This window comes from Lutjanus erythropterus, chromosome 2 (assembly GCF_056507025.1).
Source record: "Lutjanus erythropterus isolate fLutEry1 chromosome 2, fLutEry1.hap2, whole genome shotgun sequence".
Taxonomy (NCBI): domain Eukaryota; kingdom Metazoa; phylum Chordata; class Actinopteri; order Lutjaniformes; family Lutjanidae; genus Lutjanus; species Lutjanus erythropterus.
Window position 1 is genome coordinate 38927395 of NC_139318.1, and position 20283 is coordinate 38947677.

At 38.7% G+C, this 20283-nt stretch overlaps 1 protein-coding gene across 2 annotated transcripts in view; it reads right to left on the bottom strand.

The window, feature by feature from the left end:
- igsf21a (immunoglobin superfamily, member 21a) overlaps window positions 1–20283 on the bottom strand; it is a 290961-nt gene that overhangs the window by 24492 nt on the left and 246186 nt on the right. For both annotated transcript variants that reach the window (XM_084739312.1, XM_084739319.1), the window contains exon 6: window positions 10090–10570. In XM_084739312.1, the coding sequence (XP_084595438.1) occupies window positions 10090–10570 (481 nt within the window). The remainder of the gene's footprint in view (window positions 1–10089; window positions 10571–20283) is intronic.

Below are 20283 nucleotides of genomic sequence, written 5' to 3' on the forward strand. Positions count from 1 at the left end.
AGGGGTGAAAGAGCGTATTCCTGCACCATTTGTTGTGCATAAACTGATTTATTCTTCAAGAAAATCAGTGAAAAGCAGTCCAAACTGGTTGAAGAAGAAATCTTGAACTCAGTAACTTTTTTTTAGATTAAAGGAAAACATCCATGTACACTCAGCAAAAATATTAGTGAGCACTTCTCCTTTGCCGAGATAATCCATCCACCTGACAGGTGTGGCATATAGAGATGCTGATTTAACAGCATGTTTATTGCACAGGTGTGCCTTGAGCTGGTCACCATAAAAATACACACTGAAAAATGCAGACTTTTATTAGGCACTGAGCTATGGCTATTTTCACATAGTGCTACAGATATCTTTTTTTTCCCAGGAGGGCAAAGTCATGATCCACCGTACTCTGTTTCTGATTGGCTTACCCTTCTACTCTTAGCCAACCAATGATTGCTCATGCCTCAACCAAACCAACCCAGCCAACAGAAGCAACGAGTGCTAGCCAATCAGAGGCAGAGTAGGGCACGTTATGACAACACCCTCTGAGAAATAAATGTGGTATCTGTAGCCCTGTGGGAAATAGACATAGCTCAATGCCTAATAAATATCTTTTTCAAGATCAAGATGCACATTTTAGAGAGGTCTCTTACTGCGTCCAGTCCAGGACAAATCTGTGTAATAATCATGCTGTTTAATAAGCACCACCTGTCAGGTGGATGGATTATCTTGGCAAAGGTGAAGTGCTCACAAGGACAAGGACTTTAACAAATTTGTATGTTTGTATGAGGAGTCAGTCTCTTTTGGGTCTATCAATTAATCACTATAATTCAATGATAATTAATGAGAAATATAAAAAAATAATCATTTACAAATAAGAATTTCCAGAAGATTTTCCAGTATTTTTATTTCTGATTTTAGGGGTAATATTATATATTATTTAATCATATTTAATTGTCAGGCCTATGTATCTTTTCAACAATTTTATGCAACTTCCTTGAATCTGTGGAACATATAAGTGAACTTTTTTTTATTTTTAACAAAGAAGTAAAGTGGAATCAAAAAGTCATTTTCCAAGTCAAAAATTTGCCAGCATCTCTTTCTTCCTTGTAATGAACACAGCATTTTTCTGGGTGCAGAAACAACCAAAGTCTCTCTGTGTCAAGTGAAAAAAAAAAAAATACAAACAGGCAGAACAGTACAATTTCCAACTATGTGTTGGCGATGCCATTATTCCTTAAATGATAATTATATTACTCTCAAAATGCATTAAAATGCATAGATTTATACTACTGTCTTAACAATTTTCTCCAGGGGAAGCTACAACTCATGACCTCAATATTTTGAAAATCCTGGTTATGACCTACTTAGATTTTTTTTTACTTCAACTCATGAACAAATGGGAGCAAAAACAAAAGTGTTGCATTTATATTTTTGTTGGCAACCAAACCAAAGACATCACGTGAGCAGTTTGACATGGCTAAGTGCTCCGTCTCATGCCGGAGACGGATTGCATTTCACAGGCTACTTTTGGCATGTCAGCGTGAAGCACTATCTTTCCACCGCCCACACACTGACGGAAGGGTATTTTTAAATACTGGTGTCATGGCGTCACATAGAGCTTGCAAGGCATATGGCCGGGGAAGATGATGGGTGATTTCTGGGATTTGCTCCAACAGTGACAGTTGGCGTCCTACGTCACCACCTTTGATTAGGGGAGCATGCAGTGTGATGGACATAACACAGCCTCTCTCTGAGGGTGAGGGCCTCGCAAGGGAAATGAGCCACGGGTCCCATGAGACCCTCACCTAAGACCCAACTTCTTTCCGTCTGCAGGAAGGAACTGTTATCACTTCAGGAGGGGTCAGAGAATAAACATGCCCTGCAGAAAAACAACTGCGCTACCCGGCATCAGGTGTGCTTTAATACCAAGCCAAGACACCAACAGGTCTACCCAGCTGCACAACAGACTTAAGCAGTCGAAGGGAACCTGTCGCATTAGCTGGGTGACTGGTTTCTTTGAAAAAGAGAAGCTGGAGAGGCATGCAAGCGAATTTAAAAAGCCTGACTGACTGCTGGATTGTGCTATCGCCGTGGATCCGGCACTGTGTAATGTCTTTCACGGAGAGACTAGGTGACCCAAAGCAGGAAGATAAGACAGGCTGATGAATGTGGATCTGAGCTGCAGATGACCACAGATACAAACAACATACTAGGTACACATATCACATCAAGATTTGCAAGGGCAAACAGACAGAAACACACAGACATTTACATACAAATAACCATACACATAGTATAGGCATACAATCCCCCAAAATACACACCTGCACACACACAGATCACAGACGCCTGGCTGAAAGTGAGCATCTGCTCTTTGATTATCACGGTCTGGCAAAGCAATGACTGGGAGATGTGAGGAAGCCTGGATCTCTCCTCGCTGCTGTATGAAATGAGATTTCCACCACTTGTCTGATGATGTTGAATAATAAACACCTCAGCTCATCTAAATCCAAAAGAAAGAACTTCTTTTAATTATTAAGATGCACTATGGTCAAGAACATGATCCAGGGGAATAGAGTAAACCAGCATCATGATCTCATAGAGGTGTAGTGCTATTTTTTTTTTTCTTTTTTTGGACTTCCAAGGCTCGGATCAGCTTCAGTGGCCATTAGCATGGCAAACACAGGGCCAATAATGAATATTCATAAAGTGTAATGCAACACTGGCTGACTGTCAGACTATCGTTCTGTCTCATACATGCTTCAACAAAATATATAACATATGTCTAGCGATTTTAGACATTTTAATATGTAAATATTACATATTATAGTTTTAAAATCCAGTAGATGGTAGTTAAATTAAATAGTAACAAAACATAGCCAATTGACCCTTCCTAAGCCCCACCCCTCTTGGAAGTTCGCTAAACTTTCTATTTTCCTGTTTACATGTTTATGGAAAGAGTCCATGAACACCCCCCTCTTGTGCTATTTAGAGCTTTGTAAGTGGACCTTTTCTCAAAGCTCAGAGTTCATCAGTCATGTACACAACTTCTCATGTTGTAATTACCAGTTCACAAGTTTCATTTGAAGGCATTAGATATGCTATGTGCTAGGCTAACTTATGTTGAAAAAAAAACATTTTGAAGAATGGTTAGGTGATGTTATTACATGAATCTTTAACTCGTTAGTTACATCTGATAGCTAATATTTTTAAAATGCTAGCTAACTAGCTAGCTAATGTACATCAATCATTGGCACGCTAGTTAGCTAGCATTTTGTTAATATGAGCAAACTTCAGGTGTGACTATGTCACTTTTACATCTGGTATCCCCATTAACATCTTTTGGCTGGCTCTCTATTCAACAAACAGGAATACAGGAAACAGGAAACAGGAAAGGGGAAAGTTGAGAGGAGTTCTGCCAGGTACCTAGCTAATTGTTAGCTAGTATTAGCAAGATGCTAGCTAGCTTATCTACATAAATCTTTATCTTGTTAGTTGCATCTGATGGTAAATATAAAAATGCTAGTTAACTTCATAGCTACATCTACATCAGTCTTTCACTAGCTAGTTAGCCAGCACTTTGCTAATTTTAGCTAACTGAAAACGTGAGTAGGCCTATAAATGTTGCTCATCCAGGTACCCCAGCAACACCTTTTAACCATCTTTAAAATCTGGCATTCTTTTCAAATAAGAACGTGATATATGATACAGGAAAGATGGCCGAGTTTTGCTGGGTGCCGAGCTTGCTCAACTATTAAAGCACAGAATGAAACAGGGTGGGACTGAGGAAGGGTCCATTGTAGCAATGTGATAACTATCAAATATCCACATTCACAGGCACAAGTAATCCTCTGAGGTAGTCTACACATGTAGTTGCTCAAAATGTGTTTTTTGTTTTTTTTTTTCAATTTTGGATGGGGGAGGATTTTATGCCTTTAATTGATAGCTGAAGATATGACAGGAAATGGGGAGAGAGAGTGGGGAATGACACGGACCACAGGGCCACGGGTGGGAGATGAACCCACGGCCGCTGCAGAGGACTGACAGCCTCCATAGATGGGGCGCACGCTCTGCCAACTGAGCTACCCAGGCGCCCTGTAGTTGTTCAAATTTTGACTGAAAGTGGTCGGTATGTAGCACTAAGGGACAGTGGTTTCATGAGAGAACAGGTATCATTGCATCACTCGAACTGTATCAATATTTTCTCTCAAACAAAGGTGTGGCTCTGGAAACGCAAACATACACATATCCTGCAACTAATTGCACTGACATTCACATCCAAATATGAATTGTCTGCCACACACATCAGGAGAATAGAATAAGCCAGCATTATGATCTCATAGAGGTGTAGCTTTTTTTTTTTTTGGACTCCCAAGGCCGGCGCCAGCTTCAGTGTCCATTAGCATGGCAAACACGGAGCCATTCATGAATATTCATAAAGTGTAATGCAACATTGGTCGATTGTCAGACTGTCGCTCTGTCTCATGTGGAAATATTAAATCTCTGAAAGATTTATTACTTATGGGCACTGCAAGGACCTCCTTTTCATTTCCTGACCAAACATACCTGAGAGAACTGAGAGAGAGAGAGAGAGAGAGAGAGAGAGAGAGAGGGAGTGTGTGTGTGTGTGTGTGTGTGTGTGTGTGTGTGTGTGTGTGTGTGTGTGTATACCATCAGACAGATCCTGAGTGCAATTATCCAGTTATAGCTGCATAATATAAACGAATAGGGTATGTCAGTGATGGGGATCCTCAGCTAAGCTGTTTCACATTCAATTAGAGTTTAAAAATAAAAGCTCAATACTTTAAAAATCTCTGTTCCATTTTGTCTAAGATATGAGCCAAATCAAATTTCTACTGTAATAACCTCTGACCTGAATCACAACCTTATTACTTTTGTTAGACTATTCCATTCCAAGATGGATCGAGCCCCCAGCAGGTCTGTGAATGCTTTGAATTTCAAGTGTGCTCCAATTAGAATCAACAAACGCACATTTTCTGTTCTCTTTTCTTTAGGTGGTGGGAAAAAAAAAAAAAAAAGAATGTCTGGTGATGCTTCTTCCATCTCCTTAAAAGAACAAAGGTAGCGATGAATTAATGACTTCAAACATAGCACAGAGAGAAAGCTTGTCAAAATATTAGCGCCTTTGACATTTAGCAAGAATTTCACAGGGCCCATTCCCCTCAGGGTGTGTCATCTGTTTTATCATCAACATGTGAGAAAGGATCTCTTCTGCGACACTTTGTCTGGAGAAGACAGCTCGTGCCATTACACCTTCAACTGGTGCCGCTGTCTCCTTCTCGCATGTGATGTACAATATTTCTATCCACTTGGGATGTGACGGTGACAGTTATTACATTTTAAAAGACGATTTTCTGCTATGAAATATTCCCATTTCAAAAAAGTGACAATAGCAATTGCGACAATTGGTTTTAAATAGGGGCCAAAGGGCTTTTTTAGACACCAGATCCTCTCCTCTTCTTAGACATGATTAAATGGTTTAAAGGATAAGGCTGGCAATATTAAATATATTTCTTATCAACACACCCTATGAAAAGACTAAAAACAAAAAATACATTTATCCCAATAACAGGTACTATGTAATTATTAAAAACATGTCAACAAGCCACACCGCTGCAGTGGGTGAAATGGGCCTTTATTACCTCAGCCAAGGAGATTATGTTTTTGATATTGTTTATTTGCCTGTTTATCAGCAGGATAATAAAAAAAACACCAACTGGCTCAATGTTCATGACACTGTATGAAGTGTGTAGGACGGGCCAAGAAAGAACCCTTTACATTTTAGAGCGGATCTGTGTAATTAACACGGATACACATATTATTTTTTTATTTGATTAAAATTATTTATTTTTTGTTAATATTATGAGCTACGACACTTGACCTTGGCAAAATAAATACCATAATTCTTAAAATCCAGTGGATAGTAGTTAAGTTCAAAAGTGACAAAACACAGTCAACTGACCTTTCCTAAGTCTCGCCCCTTTTAGCTCTGTAACACTTCAGTGAACTTGGTATTTCAGTCAACTTTCTGCTTCTTTATTGTCCCTAGGTGTCTTATGTGTTAGGAATGTCTAAGCTGAAAAGAAAGACATTGCTGGGGGACTTGTAAAAGCAACTTAGTCCCATCTCAAGTTAGCTAACATTAGCAAAATGTGAGCCACAAACATCAGCTAGGTGGTTACTAAATGTTTTTCTAATATTAACTAGTTAGTTAGCTAGCATTTTGCTAACATTAGAGCTAACTTAAGATGTGACTGTATATGTCACTTTTACAGGAAAAGGAGAAAGTTAATAGCTATTGGCACAGAGAGCAAAAACCTCAGTACCTTGGTCAACTTAATCCTTTCCTTTTTCCTGTACTTTTATATATTCTAGGCTAATCTATGTTGAAAATAATAAAAAAAGAAAAATCTGAGGATAGTTTGAAGATGTTGCTGGAGAACCCACACCTTAGATTGGTAATGTTATTAAGACTCTAGCTAACTAGCTAACAAATCAAAACTGATCACTAGTTACTTACATCTGATAGCTAATGTTAGCAAAATGCTAGCTAATCACTAGCTAATCTGCATCAATAGGTAATTAGCTAGTTAAATCTGACATCTAATGTTAGCAAAACTTTATCTACAGAAATCATTAGCTAGCTAGTGTATTGCTGACATTAGCTAACTTTGATGTTGTCCAGCACATAACATATCTGAGTACAAGAAACAGGAAAGCTGACTGAGGTTCTACCAAGATTGTGCAACTGTTATTGGAGCAGACAGCAAAAAGTGATGGGACTTAGGAGGGGTCAGTTGTAGCGATACGAGAACTTGATATCACAATCTAAATTCACGGGTAACAGTTAACAGGTAGTCTACACATGTAGTTGCTCAAAATTCAGGCAGAAAACAGTCATAAACTAAGGTGTGTCTATGAGAATGTAAATGCATGCATATCCAACAACTAATTACACTTGCAACCTCATCAAAATCTAAATTATCTGCAATAAACTCAACCACAGATATGCAGATTTAGATATTATAGAAGAGTGGACTGCCTTGGCAGAGGTCTGTGCTCTCTGAGTGCCCTTCTATTGTAGTTTACTTTGAATCAGTCCCACATATGAATACTCACTCTTGCACCACAAGTTTACTAATACGCAGCTGAAAATAGTCCCCTGCAAACGAACCATTCATCTTGTTTAAGCTTTGTTTGTCAAAACTGCAGCATGTATTTAAAAATTTATCACGTTTTCTTAAAAAAACTGAAACTATATATGTGTGAAGGGTTTTTAAAAGATTTATGTTTTCAGTATAGACCATAAGGCTTGGGGCTGAGTGTCATAGTCAAGGTAAGGTTTTGATCTTTTCATAGGATTTGTTGACAGAAAAACACATATAGAATAATACCAGCCAGGTCCATTAAGCTTTTCTGCACAAGATTTTTTTTTATCTAAAAAGCACACTCCTGTTTTCAGTCTGAAGTACAAACTGATTCAGAAGGTACAACAGAAAGGAGTGTCCCTTCCTCACTAATTGAGACCCTGTAGATTCACCCTATTTACCCAGATATGTATATGGATACTGGCAGGAAATCTACTTGGCACACAAAAAGTGTAGAACTGAAATTAACCCAAAATACAAAACTATTTTTCACAAGCAAACATCTGTTAGGTGCAAAACAAAGCTGGACTGATGGAAAGTTCAACCTAGATTATCTGCCATCAAGTTCAGATCCATGGGGTTCTTTGGCTTGTCCCAATAGAAGAACCCTTTTCGGTTCTTTATAGAATCTTGGAATCCACTTGGAATCTTTACAAAGAGTTCTACCTAGATCCCAACATAAATGGTTATACCCAGAACCATCTGTGAGAGGTTCCACCCAGATAGGGGCTCTCAAAGGAGGTCTATGAGAAGTTCCAAAGATAAACCCTTCTATGGTACAGTAGTTCCACCAAGAACCCTCTCTGGGGGTTCTATTCAGAACCTTTCCACCTTCTAAGGACAAGAACAAGAACCTGTCCAAGGGGTTCTACTGCAAACCTTTTTTCATTCAAGGGTTTTATTCAGAACCCACCCAGGGCGTTATACCAAGAACTCTTATATTCTAAGGGTTTTATTTAGAACCTACCAAGGGGGTTCTACTGAGAACCTTTTTATATTCCAAGGATTTAATTTAGAACCAACCCAGGGGGTTCTACCGTGAACCTTTTAACATTCCAAGAGTTTTATCTAGAAATCACCAAGGGCGTTCTCCTGAGAACCTTTTCATATTCAAAAGGTTTTATTTGGAACCTACCAAGGAGGTTCTACAGAGAACCTTTTTATATTCCAAGGGTCTCATCTAAAGTTCACCCAAGGGGTAATACTGAGAACCCTTTCACATTCCAAAGGCTTTATTTAGAACCAACCCAGGAGGTTCTAGAGAGCCATTTTATATTCCAAGAGTTTTTATTAGAACCCACCGAGAGGATTCTACCAAGAATCTTTATATATTCCGGGCAGTTCTACTGAGAACCACTTTCCGAGGGTTTCATCTAAAAAACCACTCAGAAGGGTTCTACCGAGAACCCTTTTATTTTAGGGTACAAAGAAACCTTGGCAAAAGAGTTTTTCGAGGATTTAAACAGTGCTTGTCTTTTTTTCAAAAAGGGTTATTTGGATGAAACGAGTTCTTAATGGAACCCTCAGTCTTACAAAGAAGCCTTGACGAATAGTTTAATCAAAAAAGGGTTCTTCAGAAGCAAATGGTTCTGGGTAGAACCCTTATTTCTAAGAGTGTATAATGTCCAGTGCACTTCTAAAATGTTTAAAACATCAAGCTTGGGACAAAAGTGAGCGTCACTGTGTAGTATTGACTTCCATCAATAAACCGCACTGATGGTGTTTAGGATAATGTATGTAAATCTTCACAGATCTCCCTTGATAACAATCGACCACAAATAAGGCAAGAAAACGCTGTAGTGTTCTATGTTCATGGGAGACTTTAAATCCCTGCTTGTCATTTCTTAAATCTATTAAAGACTTTCCACTTTGAGATAATAATGACAGTTTCTATACGTTGACTCAGAGTGACCGCAGCGGCTCACCAGCATAATAAGAGGGATAACTTTAATGAGATGAAAGGTGGTGATGCGAGATAAAATACTGACAGCGAGACACAAGGCAGAGAGCAAACATGTACGAGCCACAATCTCCTCATTCAGAGTCTCTTTCCGCCTTCAACCATTGCTAGCATCTCACGGAAGATAATGTCTCTGTTTATCATGTCAGGATTGCGTGGCTTGTTTCCAGGAGGACCATGCCAACGTATCGCCTTTGAAGTGTTAATTGGATGTGCTGGAAGCCATCTTTGTTTTTAGATGAAAAAAAATGAGAGTATGTCTGTGTGTGTGTGTGTGTGTGTGTGTGTTGGATCACAAATGATTAAAACTTAATGCAAACTTTTCCCTTAAAGTATGACTCCTGTTTTCAGAAGTCAGTATCTGCATCACTACGTCTCCTGCTTTGATAGTCCGCAGATGAACAAACGAATAAATTTTGCAGGCTACCCGTCTGTTTAAAACACTAAAGCATGAGACTGTGGCGCTTAAGGGAGGTACTCATTGAAGTTCGAAGGAGGCCAGCATCTCTGAAATTGTCTTTCCAATGATATAACATTGGTCAGTGTGTCTAAATTCTCATTTGACTCCTCTAATTCAGGTTGACTTTTTCAATAACGGTACTGAGTTAACTCAATCTAGCAACAGACAGCTCGATGAATTGCCCTGTCAGTCACTCGGAGTTTTGCATTCGCCGCTAAACTCGCAATCTGCTCAGCTGTAACACAATTAAGCAGCATCAAATGAAAATCAGTGTTGTTCTGAGTACATTTGCAAAGGAGACATAAGGGGGGCCAGTCGGTTTCCAAGTGCACCAAGGGGATACAAGGAGACAGCAGGAGATTAAAAGGGAGAAGAAATGAGAAAAGGGTGTGTGTGTGTAGGTGGAGTGTTTTGGATGGCGTGGGAGGAGGAATAGAGGACAGATGAGAAAACTGTGGCAGAGGAATGAGAACAGCATGCAGAAACAATGAGTTAGTCTGAATTCTGCTCACCTAGAGTGACCTCTGTTTGCATGGGCATGGACAGCGCCGGGTGCTTGACTTCGCAGCTGAACAGGGCATCGTTGTCCAGCTGAGGGTTGAGGGTCCAGGTGAGTCGGGCCTGCACAACCACAGAGCCGTCGCTCTGGGGGAGGTGAGTGTGGCTGAAGTAGTAGAGAGGGTCTGTGCTGTGCACCCAGCGGGGGAATTCCCGGCTCACCACGGTCTCTGGGATGACCTCCGTTGCGGGGCTCGGCTCGTGGGCCTGCTGGCCCTGAGTGTGGACGCGCTGCGGGCTCTCTGTGTACAGACGTGCCGACCGCCCTTCGGGGTCCAGGAGGGAGAGGGAGCGCTGCAGCTTAGTGTCGTCGAGGTCGCGGCTGATGAGCGGCCTGGCCCCTCTCACCCCCGCTGAGCTGCCTCCCTGCTCGTTAGTGGAGGCTTGAGTGTATGAGATCACCTCTATCAGCTCGCCATCACGCTTGAAGTACACCTAAGACAGAACAAAGAGTATTGACATACAGTGAGAAGCAGGAGGAGTGAGAAGAGCCTCAGGGACATAACTTACTCTATTTTTATTGTGGTAACACGTTATAGTAAGGGCACATGAATTATAATGAACTTCATGCATAAAAAAAGCATGAATTCATTCATATAATTCTTCATGAACTATCAGGAATGTACAAGAATTATCTCATGCATGACTTATTACAAGAACAATATGTTGATTAATGCAATATAAAGGTATTTTGATCATCATGATTTCTGAGCTATTAATATATGCACAACCAATAAATTGGATGACCGATGTGGGCCTGATTTGGTCCTGTTACATATATATCGATATTGATATATGATTTCCTACGAGCACTGAAGAAAATATAATGCAGAACAATGCTTCATTAGATTTGGCATAATGATAATGGCATAATGAGCATTACTTGACTTCATCATGTTTGAGACTGTTCTGTATATTTAGGCATTATCTATTTGGAAAAAAAAATACAAATACAACGCATATTAGAGAATAATTTTGGACTCCATTACAATTATCAATTACTAAGTCAGGAAAAGAAAATTAATATATATCATAAATGCATAAACAGCAAATGCTTAATATATGAGATTTCACAATTGTGCCATCATTAATCTGACATTATTCATCGGTGTTAAAGAAAGGCAGCTCACCACTGTATTTGAAGGGCCACAAATATGATGAAGTCATGAAGAATAATAATGCTTAGTTAATCATGTTTACAACAACTTGGAAATTTTTGCCCTGTCCCTTTAAGTGCAGGCTTACCTATGAGGAAGACTTGAACATAATTATTAACTGTGATTAAAGTACTTTAGTTATTGCATTAATTAACGTATTGTTCTTGCATTAAGTCATACATGACATACTGTTAATTCTTGTACATTTATTCCTAATAGTTCATGAGGTTCATGGTATAATTCATGTACCATTACTAAAAAAAGTACCTGTTTTCTACTGAACTTAAGCAGAAAACAAACCACCTGCACAACATTGTCATAGTAACATCTCATAAAGTTGAACAGCAAACAGATTCCTCTTTACGTAACCAGCAGACATTAATTTTAAGCCCTGTTTCTGGCCACCTGGAGAATGCAATATTCACTCTTCTTTTAACTCTGTTTGGGTGCTGGGCAGGTAGCACACAGTGGCAGTAATACGACTTTTTCAGCAGAAAACAGTTGCCTGCTGCGGCTGAAAATGGGGTTGATTGAAGCAGTGAGAGTGGACCACAACAGACACACCGTGGACCGTAAAACCAAAACAACAAACTCAAAGACACTAAAATGCTCCGTAGAGATGCTTTCAGGTATCTATACTTTACCTGAGTATTTTTCTAACAACTTTTTATTTCTATTCCCTACATTTTAACACAAATATCTTTCCATTGAGGCTTGTTAAATCAGTGTTAACGCCAACATAAAACCCTAAACTTTCAACTTAAAAGAATGTGACAATAACACATAGAGAAGATAATCCCTCGCCGTACCATGAGATTTCTCACATTCACACAATCTAAAAGGCGCAACAGGATGAACAAACAAGAGAAGGAGACGTGACTTCAGAGAAAAGGTGAGGTTCAGTTTGTTTTGGACAGAAACAGTCGGTAGAAATGTCCTTCAGACGGCTTCTTTTTGTCCTTGTATTCTGAATGCATTTCAGAGCCTGTGGTTTTTCGCTTTCACTCGAGTACAGATGTTGAATAAGTGCTTAAACTTATGCAAAAGGATTTATTTTTCCTCGAGTATCCGTACATTTAATGTTATAATGTGTGTACTTTTGCCACCTCTGTAGAGATGTGGGGAAGTGCAGCGTTAAGTGATAATTTTCTGTGAGTTTTGGCACCATGGGAGCGACATCTTTCACATTACACATTTATTCCATGATAAAACAGAAAATTCTGATCAATGCAGCTTTAAAATTCAGCTGCTGTGCCAGTCTTGCGGCGGCATGCGCTGCCACCGAGAGGGTATTCCCAGGATATTACAGGAGTTCTCTCACCCTTTCATCAGTCTATTAACATCTCTGTGTGCCCAACATCCTGACAGGGAATTTATTCCCCCATTTCAGCCTATAACCTCCAGATATTAGCATTGAAATAAGGTTGCACTCTATAGTCACTGCCTGTGGTGTTGCTATTTTGGAAACAGAAATGCTGCTTTTTTTTTTTTTTAAGATAATTTAATCTGCAGCATTTTGGGGACATTTGGTCATTTGAATTCAATTTGCTAAAGAGCAAAGAGTCATTATTTTGAATAGTGCAGCTCAGTGTATTGTTAGAGGGTTTTTATGATGAGATGGTTGATGCATGCTTTGATATTGTGCCACCTCAAGGGCCGACGCCTTGAGTGAGTAAACAGCAATAATGAGTGTCAACAAGTAGGATGAGGCCAAGGTACCGAGGAATAACACAAAATGTAATTTTCAATCACAAAAGGGATGAAATCTATAATTCCTGGGCCACAGTACAACACTGTAATGTATTACCTTTTCTATGAAGTCCTCAACACTTCAACAATATAGTCAAGTTTAATTCAGATCAATAGAACAATTATACAACTACCAAGTTTATTATTTCTGTAGTGAAGGACACAGCTGTTTTTTTTTTTTTAATAAACTGCACAATGAGATAACGCTCAGAATGAATGAACGTAAGTGTATTTTAAATAGACAAAGCCGTATGATTATTTGTAGCCTTCTGAGTTCCATTCACTGTAACAAAAAAAGTTTTCCATTAAAAAGTTTGCCCACTCCAAGTCACTTCACTGAGAATCTCATTGTTGAAGTACAACCTCCTTTTCCGTATACAACTTGAGGTAATTTTGCAGTGGTTTAAAACATACACTTGTCTAGTCAAATAAACTTAATTCAGTTGTACTTGATAAAACATGTTCACTAAGCTTAAGATATTAAAGGTACGATGGCAAACTTTCTTATTTTGTTGATTTCGGAGGTTTCTGTGGACAAAAGCAGTAACGTTTCCACCATAATAACCACGAAATACAACGTCAAAAAGTAAATCTTCTACATAAAAATCTCCTGCTTCTTTTTGACTGGCAACATACTGCTTACTGTGACTTTTCCTGGTAAAATGTAAACACAGGCTGAATTTGGTTTCAAGGAGAATCCGACCTGGTGGCCTTCTTGTAGATGGTCTCGCTAACTGAGAGTGTTTCATAACCAGTTAAAAACTTATTTTAGTAGGTCTAATTTGAACCAGCACCTCATCAGTCACATTAACATACACTCCAAACAAGTCTGATTTTCTTTTACATTTTCTCAGTTTTTCATTTTACACAAAGAAACTTCTGCTGGAACTACTTTGTTCCAGCAAAGACAATATGTGAACCTTCTCCCTGAGAACTTATTAAAGTTTAAGAGTAAGACGGTAGCGACTGAATTAAATACTAACCTTCATCATTGTTCACAATGTTTTTGTTCTATTGAAAACAAGAAACTGTGACTTATCTTAAAGTGTACTGGAGACACACAGAAAATTTTCATCATAAATGTTTTCTTCAAACAATAAAAAAGAAGGGTCCCTGAAGAGTTTTAACTCTCAAACTAAATGCATGCTGGGAAGTTTGCTAACATACTGATGTTTCTTTAGAAATTCAGTTAAATGAGTTGATTGAACTCTGAACAGTACATTATTTAAAGTCAAAAGTCTTCAACTCATGTTTACAAGTTGATTCCACTAAATGCCTGTATGTTTTTTTTTTTCAGTCCTCAGTTTAAACTTTATTTTAGCAACGTTATTTTAAAACACTGATAAATGGGTGCTGTCTGTGTGGGCCCCCTTGTTGATGAGGTTATGTTTGCAAAGACAGATGCAACATCATTATTTTACAATCTGTGTCGTGCTGCTGGGTTCTATCATAGTATTTATAGCCAACTCTAAAAAGTTTCTAATGTCTGCCATCAGAGCAGGCTGGTATGCATCCACATGGGGCTGGGTGACCTTGCTCAAAGGCATTCAGCTGTACTGATAGTTGTCAGTTTCATGGATAAAGAAGAAGATAACTTTGACTGTTTGTCCTTCAAATCAACCTGCTGCTCCTCCCTGCCTTGAATTGCTCTATGGCCCCATCTACCTGCACTACACTTCCAGTACAGAGATGAGGTTCAAACAAACTTTTCTTTTAAACTTGCAGACAAGTTTGTTCAATTTTTTTGGATATGACTGTAGAAGTTGATGCACAGCAGTCCTTATTATTTATTCCAATAGATTTTCATTAAATTTAATTAGACGTTTCATTAGAGGAAAAGCAGATTTGGGTGCTTGAAGTGGTTGTTTTCTTTTTTTTCATCCAGTCTATCACGTCTGATAATAAATTGTCCTTGTTGGAGAAATTCTGAAATCACATCAGTGCAATCTGTTGTTAAAAGATGACAAATGGCTATGTCTAGAAGTCCAGTTTCTTTGTAATTAGTGCACACACAAATAGGGGATATTGTTGCAAAAAATTAAAAAGTAGTAAATTCCTCCAAAGGGTGAGTGTAGCTTGGATTCACTGCACAAATAGGTGCAAATATACATGATTATACTCCCCTCCACCTACAGTGGATTAGCTACAGTTCAGGTTGTGTCAGGTTCTTTCTCCGGAAACCTGCACACTGGTGAAATAACACACTTGAACTCGAAAGCTGGTTTTACCCAGTGACTTTACGAAAACTTAAAAAACATTTTACCCAATTCAGATGAACCACTTTATATAAAACATTATATATTATTTGATGAAAAAATATAATTTTGTCTTGCATTAGATGAGTCACCAAGAAAAAATGGCAGCTCAACTGTCGGGGGGAGAAATCTCACACAAACTAAGAGAAATCCAGCTGGCTGACTGGCTTTTACTGAAATAATAATAGCACGTTAAAGGTACGGGATGTAATTTCAAGTTGCTACAATCCACAAAGGTAGGCTGCTAAAGCATAAAACTGAATGTGTATAATTACTGCTGAAATACCCTTTTTAGTTTACCATCATAGTTCACACCAGGCTTTGTACCACAGAAATTGTGGTTCACACTTTTGACTTACTGAGGCGAGTTAGACAGACTTTTTGAAGGTTATTGCATTGATCAGTGAGAGTAATGACGCCAGTACTTTGTTCTGGTGCCCTGACAGTGTGCTGTGTTTGTGCTTGTTTATCAAGGACTACTTGAACTTAAATTCAAGTTTTTCCAATCCCAGATAGACCTGAGACACAAAAATGATTTTTTTTTCTTACCTCAGTTACACAACAACACCTGCGAGCCGGCCCAAGGCATCAGCAAACTACGTTGCGTGGGGTCCTTCAGACCACCAGTGGGCCCCAAAGAGAGTTTGAAATGTTTGTTACACAATATTTTGTGTACAGGCTGACAAGCTAATACTACTGGTAATACTAATACTACTAAATAATTAATAAAACAGGAATAAATAATAATAATATTAATCGAATTCAGTTCAGGGCCCCACAAAAGCTTAAGATGATCCTGACAAGGCAAAGAGATTTCCAATGGGAAACTGCTGTTACACAAGCCCATTATCACTCTCACCAAAACAACCAGGCTCTTTAAAGAAAAACAGTAATTTTACTTTGCAAAACACCTTGTTTAGTCTGTTTGCATCATTGTGTGACTATGGTGAATGTGAAGTGAGCTTTTAAAATATGTTTCATGTTTACTTCCACTGTGTATATACTGAACCTGCACATATGTGTACATACAACTGCACATTATTTGTAATGCACAACAATGAGCCACTACTTTTCTGCAAATGTTCAACAGTGTGCAATATCCAGAAGTGTAATACCAGCTACACTACTGTTTTTATGGTGATCCTATTACACCAATAAACTATCTTTTCACAATAAGCTGTAATCGTTTTCATTGGTTATACATGTAGGTATTACATGTTTAGGTGTTATATGTTTTTATTTGTGCATTTCTTACTTCTTTTTTATTTTAACTGTTGTCTGATTTGTGTGAAACAGGACTGATGCTTAATTTCCTTGTGCTGTGTACAATGACAATAAAAGCAATTCTATTCTGTTATTCTATTCTGTAACAGTCTAACTGATCGAGGCAGCGGGAGGCCGGCAACTCTGCTCTGGTCTGTTCTGCAAGGTAAAATGTCTGTTTTTGCCAAAGGAGTCTGGTTGCTTTGGAGCGAGCGATATTTGTCTCATGTAACAGCGGTTTCTGATCAGAAAAGGCTTTCTGATAGCTGTTGACACCTTTCAAAACTTTACTTGGGAGTAAAACTAAACAGTGACAATATTCCAAATTTAGCTTATTGACTTTTTTAGGTGAGCTGAAGTGGCTAAAATATGTTGAGGACATCGCTTAACTTCCTACACGGCCACTCCTCCTGCTTCTACAAACCGGGGGTTTACTGATCGCCATCTACTGTAAGCATCTTATATAACCCTACTTCAGATAACAATTTAATAACATAACAACTATTCCTTTCAGTATAAGTATTGATTATAGTCCAGCATGGCATATAACTCTGTTTACAACTGAGGCTGCACAGATTAACCCATTTTCTTTTGTTGAATTGCTACTATGTGGGAGCAGTTAATACCCATCGCCCTTTATCTGCATTTACCTAATGTGCTCTGTAGAGCAAGAGCTTAGAATCCAAAAGCACAATGGGAAGTAGAAACATCAACCTCAGATCCACAATGACCCCATTGCGTCTGCTGCTGACTCCTACGGCTACTCGACAACTTGCAAGGAGCAGGAGCTTTTTCACTGTGTATTAAAACACCTCATTAATTATCACAGCAGGTGGAGGGGGAGCAGCGTGGATTAGAACGATCCATGCACCTGTTCTGTGGCTTTTGTTGGACAAAATGGTGTGGGTACACAAAGACACCTGTGTTGGCTATGGATAGGTATAATAGAGAATTAATTGTGTAAGCCGAGATAACTGATTTGTTTCTATAAACATTAACAGGCACGTTCATTTATAGGCATAAAGGAAATATTGATTAAACACCTACATGACTTAACATAGTGCATAGCGTCATGTGCTGCGTGTGTGAATGAGTCAGAAATAATACCTTTAGAGAGGTGTTACCTCCAGCAAAATTTCAAGCGTCAGTTTACCTATTCATAAGGATCCCACCATGACTAAATATCTTTCATCGCCACCTGTCTGCTTGAAGTATAAGAAAAGGAATCAATCAATGTTTCATCAAAGACATGAATGAATGGGATAACAGATATGTAGCTGCGGGGAGAGAGTGAAGTGTTATTTCTGTGTCATTATCCTGCAGTTCTGCTCCTTTTTCATTTCCCCTTTCATTACATGGAAGCAGATCACTTATGGATATGGAAAAACTACACAGACACAGATATAAATAGACATATACCGAAATTTTAGAGGAGTCCAGTCATTTTAGATTGTAGTTTGTAATGTTGTTTGGTGAATATCATGTCAAGTCAGCACTGATTATGATCTGTGATCGCTCATCCTCTTTGTCAAGGAATTTTTTCAGTGTTAAGTGCATGTCGTCGTCAATCGTGAGACTTTTTCCCATCATACCCTGCATATTTTCGCAGTGGCAGCGACCACTGCAAGATACAAGTGAATCATGCTAAGTGGAATGCCAAACGGCAGAACGTGTTGGCTTCAATGGAGCTCTGACAGTGACTAATGTTATAAATGAGTTGAGCACTTTTACTTTACTTTTGAATACCAGGCTGCGAAATGCCAACTTGTAAGACGCAGTTCAACTAAAGTGATAGTTCAGATTAGTTTGTTCGGAGCCACTTAAAAAAGGCTTGCCTTCAGTTCAAGTGAACACTATAATTAGAATATTTTCCCCATCATCAGACAGCCGTTTCTGATGGGAAACTACCTTTATACAAGTCAAATATTGCTCTCTCCAAACCAACCAAACTCCATAAGCAAAATCAGTCATTTTACCTTGCAGAACAGCGGAGTTGCTGATCTACAGCTGCCTCGATCTATGAGCTTGTTTGTCTTATTGTGTGATTTTGGCGTCTTAATTGGTAAGTTCAGATGCACAGAAGTCTTTTGCAAGATGTCAAGTCTTGGCCTTGCAGAACTGCGGTCTACTCAGACAAAGCATTTTCCTCCCAAGTCAAGATTTGTTAGGCGTTTATTGAATGGTGTGGTTAGAAGCCGACATTTTAGAGCTTGATGTGTTCAATGGTAAAGAAAAAGTGCTCACATTAAAGGGATAATTTGAATCTGAACTTCCCATTGTTGCTGACCCCATACACACCAGTACACTGCTTAGCTTCCATGCTGGTGCCCCTCTTTGCTTCTCCAAACTGGGAGCGTGCCAAGTGGCATCTACTGTGGCTAATTCACTCATACAACCTTTCCAAACTGTCCCTTTCATGTGAGCACTTTTTCTTTACTGTTAAACACATCAAGCTCTAAAATGTCAGCCTCTATGACACCATTCAATTAACGCCTAACAAATCCTGACTTGGGAGTAAAATGCTTTGTCTGAGTCGACTGCTGTTCTGCAAGGCCAAGCCTTGACATCTTGCAAAAGTGTTTAATTGTCTCTTGCAATGATTCGATGACTGGACAGCTAACAGCATCCAAATAAAAGGGGAGGGAGAGACATGATACAGGTCCCTTGCCAGACTACATGCCATGTGCCCAAACAAACCAAGCCACCGGAGCCCTGTATCTCCGCAAATATTAATATAAATCAATCCACAATCCATCTTAAAATCTGAGCACAATTAAGGAGACATCTGCCATTGCTATAAACTTGGGCTGTATTCATTCAAGCTACCTACTAATTTGCTAAAATCTCATTTCCCACATTTACTTGTCTGACAGGCAGAGATAACAGAAAACGCATCACTTCTTTCACGTCCGTTCAAATGGGAGAGCAAACACTGATTAATTTTCCACAAGTGATTATAAAGCTGCCAAAATAAAACTGGGGTTGTCTCTCACTGTGATACATGTCTCCAATAAATGGTTACATTTCACAAAGTGACATGGGAACTTTTGTTGGGTACTGCTTTAGAAGAGTCATATTTCATGTGATTATCCAGCACGCATTGTGCATCGACGAAAAGAAAATAATTTTTTACGGCGCACAATAAAATTAAATGGTTATTGAGCAGAACATTGTCACACAACAAACCATTTCTTATCTTTTAAGATGGCTTGAAAGACTACATTTGAATCCTGAAATTTCCAAACATGCCCATGTCCTCTAACACAAATAACAAAATATCCTGTTTATTCATAAATTTAATATAACTGTAATTTAAAACATTGAGTGAGTGAGTATATGAAGTGGAAAACATGCCAAGAACTTGCAGATATAAACCAAGGAACTTACTTTCACTGGTTGCTGATTTAAGTTTCAGTGAAAGTTTATGTCCACAAGGATGGAAAATTGGTAAAATAATATCACTACCCACAAATGTGAAAGTTCTCACCACCTAATAGTCGACCTATAAGGCTGTTACCTGTTTTAAGTAAAATACACATAAGAATATTGTGTGAACAAATTAAATACTGTTTTTTCTATTAATAATTTAACCGCTGATTTTCAACATGCATACAGAGAAAGATGTTCAACAGCGACTGCTCTGAATTAAATGACAGATGATTTGCTGAGAGAAACTGAAGAGAAGAAAGCAGTGGATTTCATGATTGATTGCTAAAAAAATGGA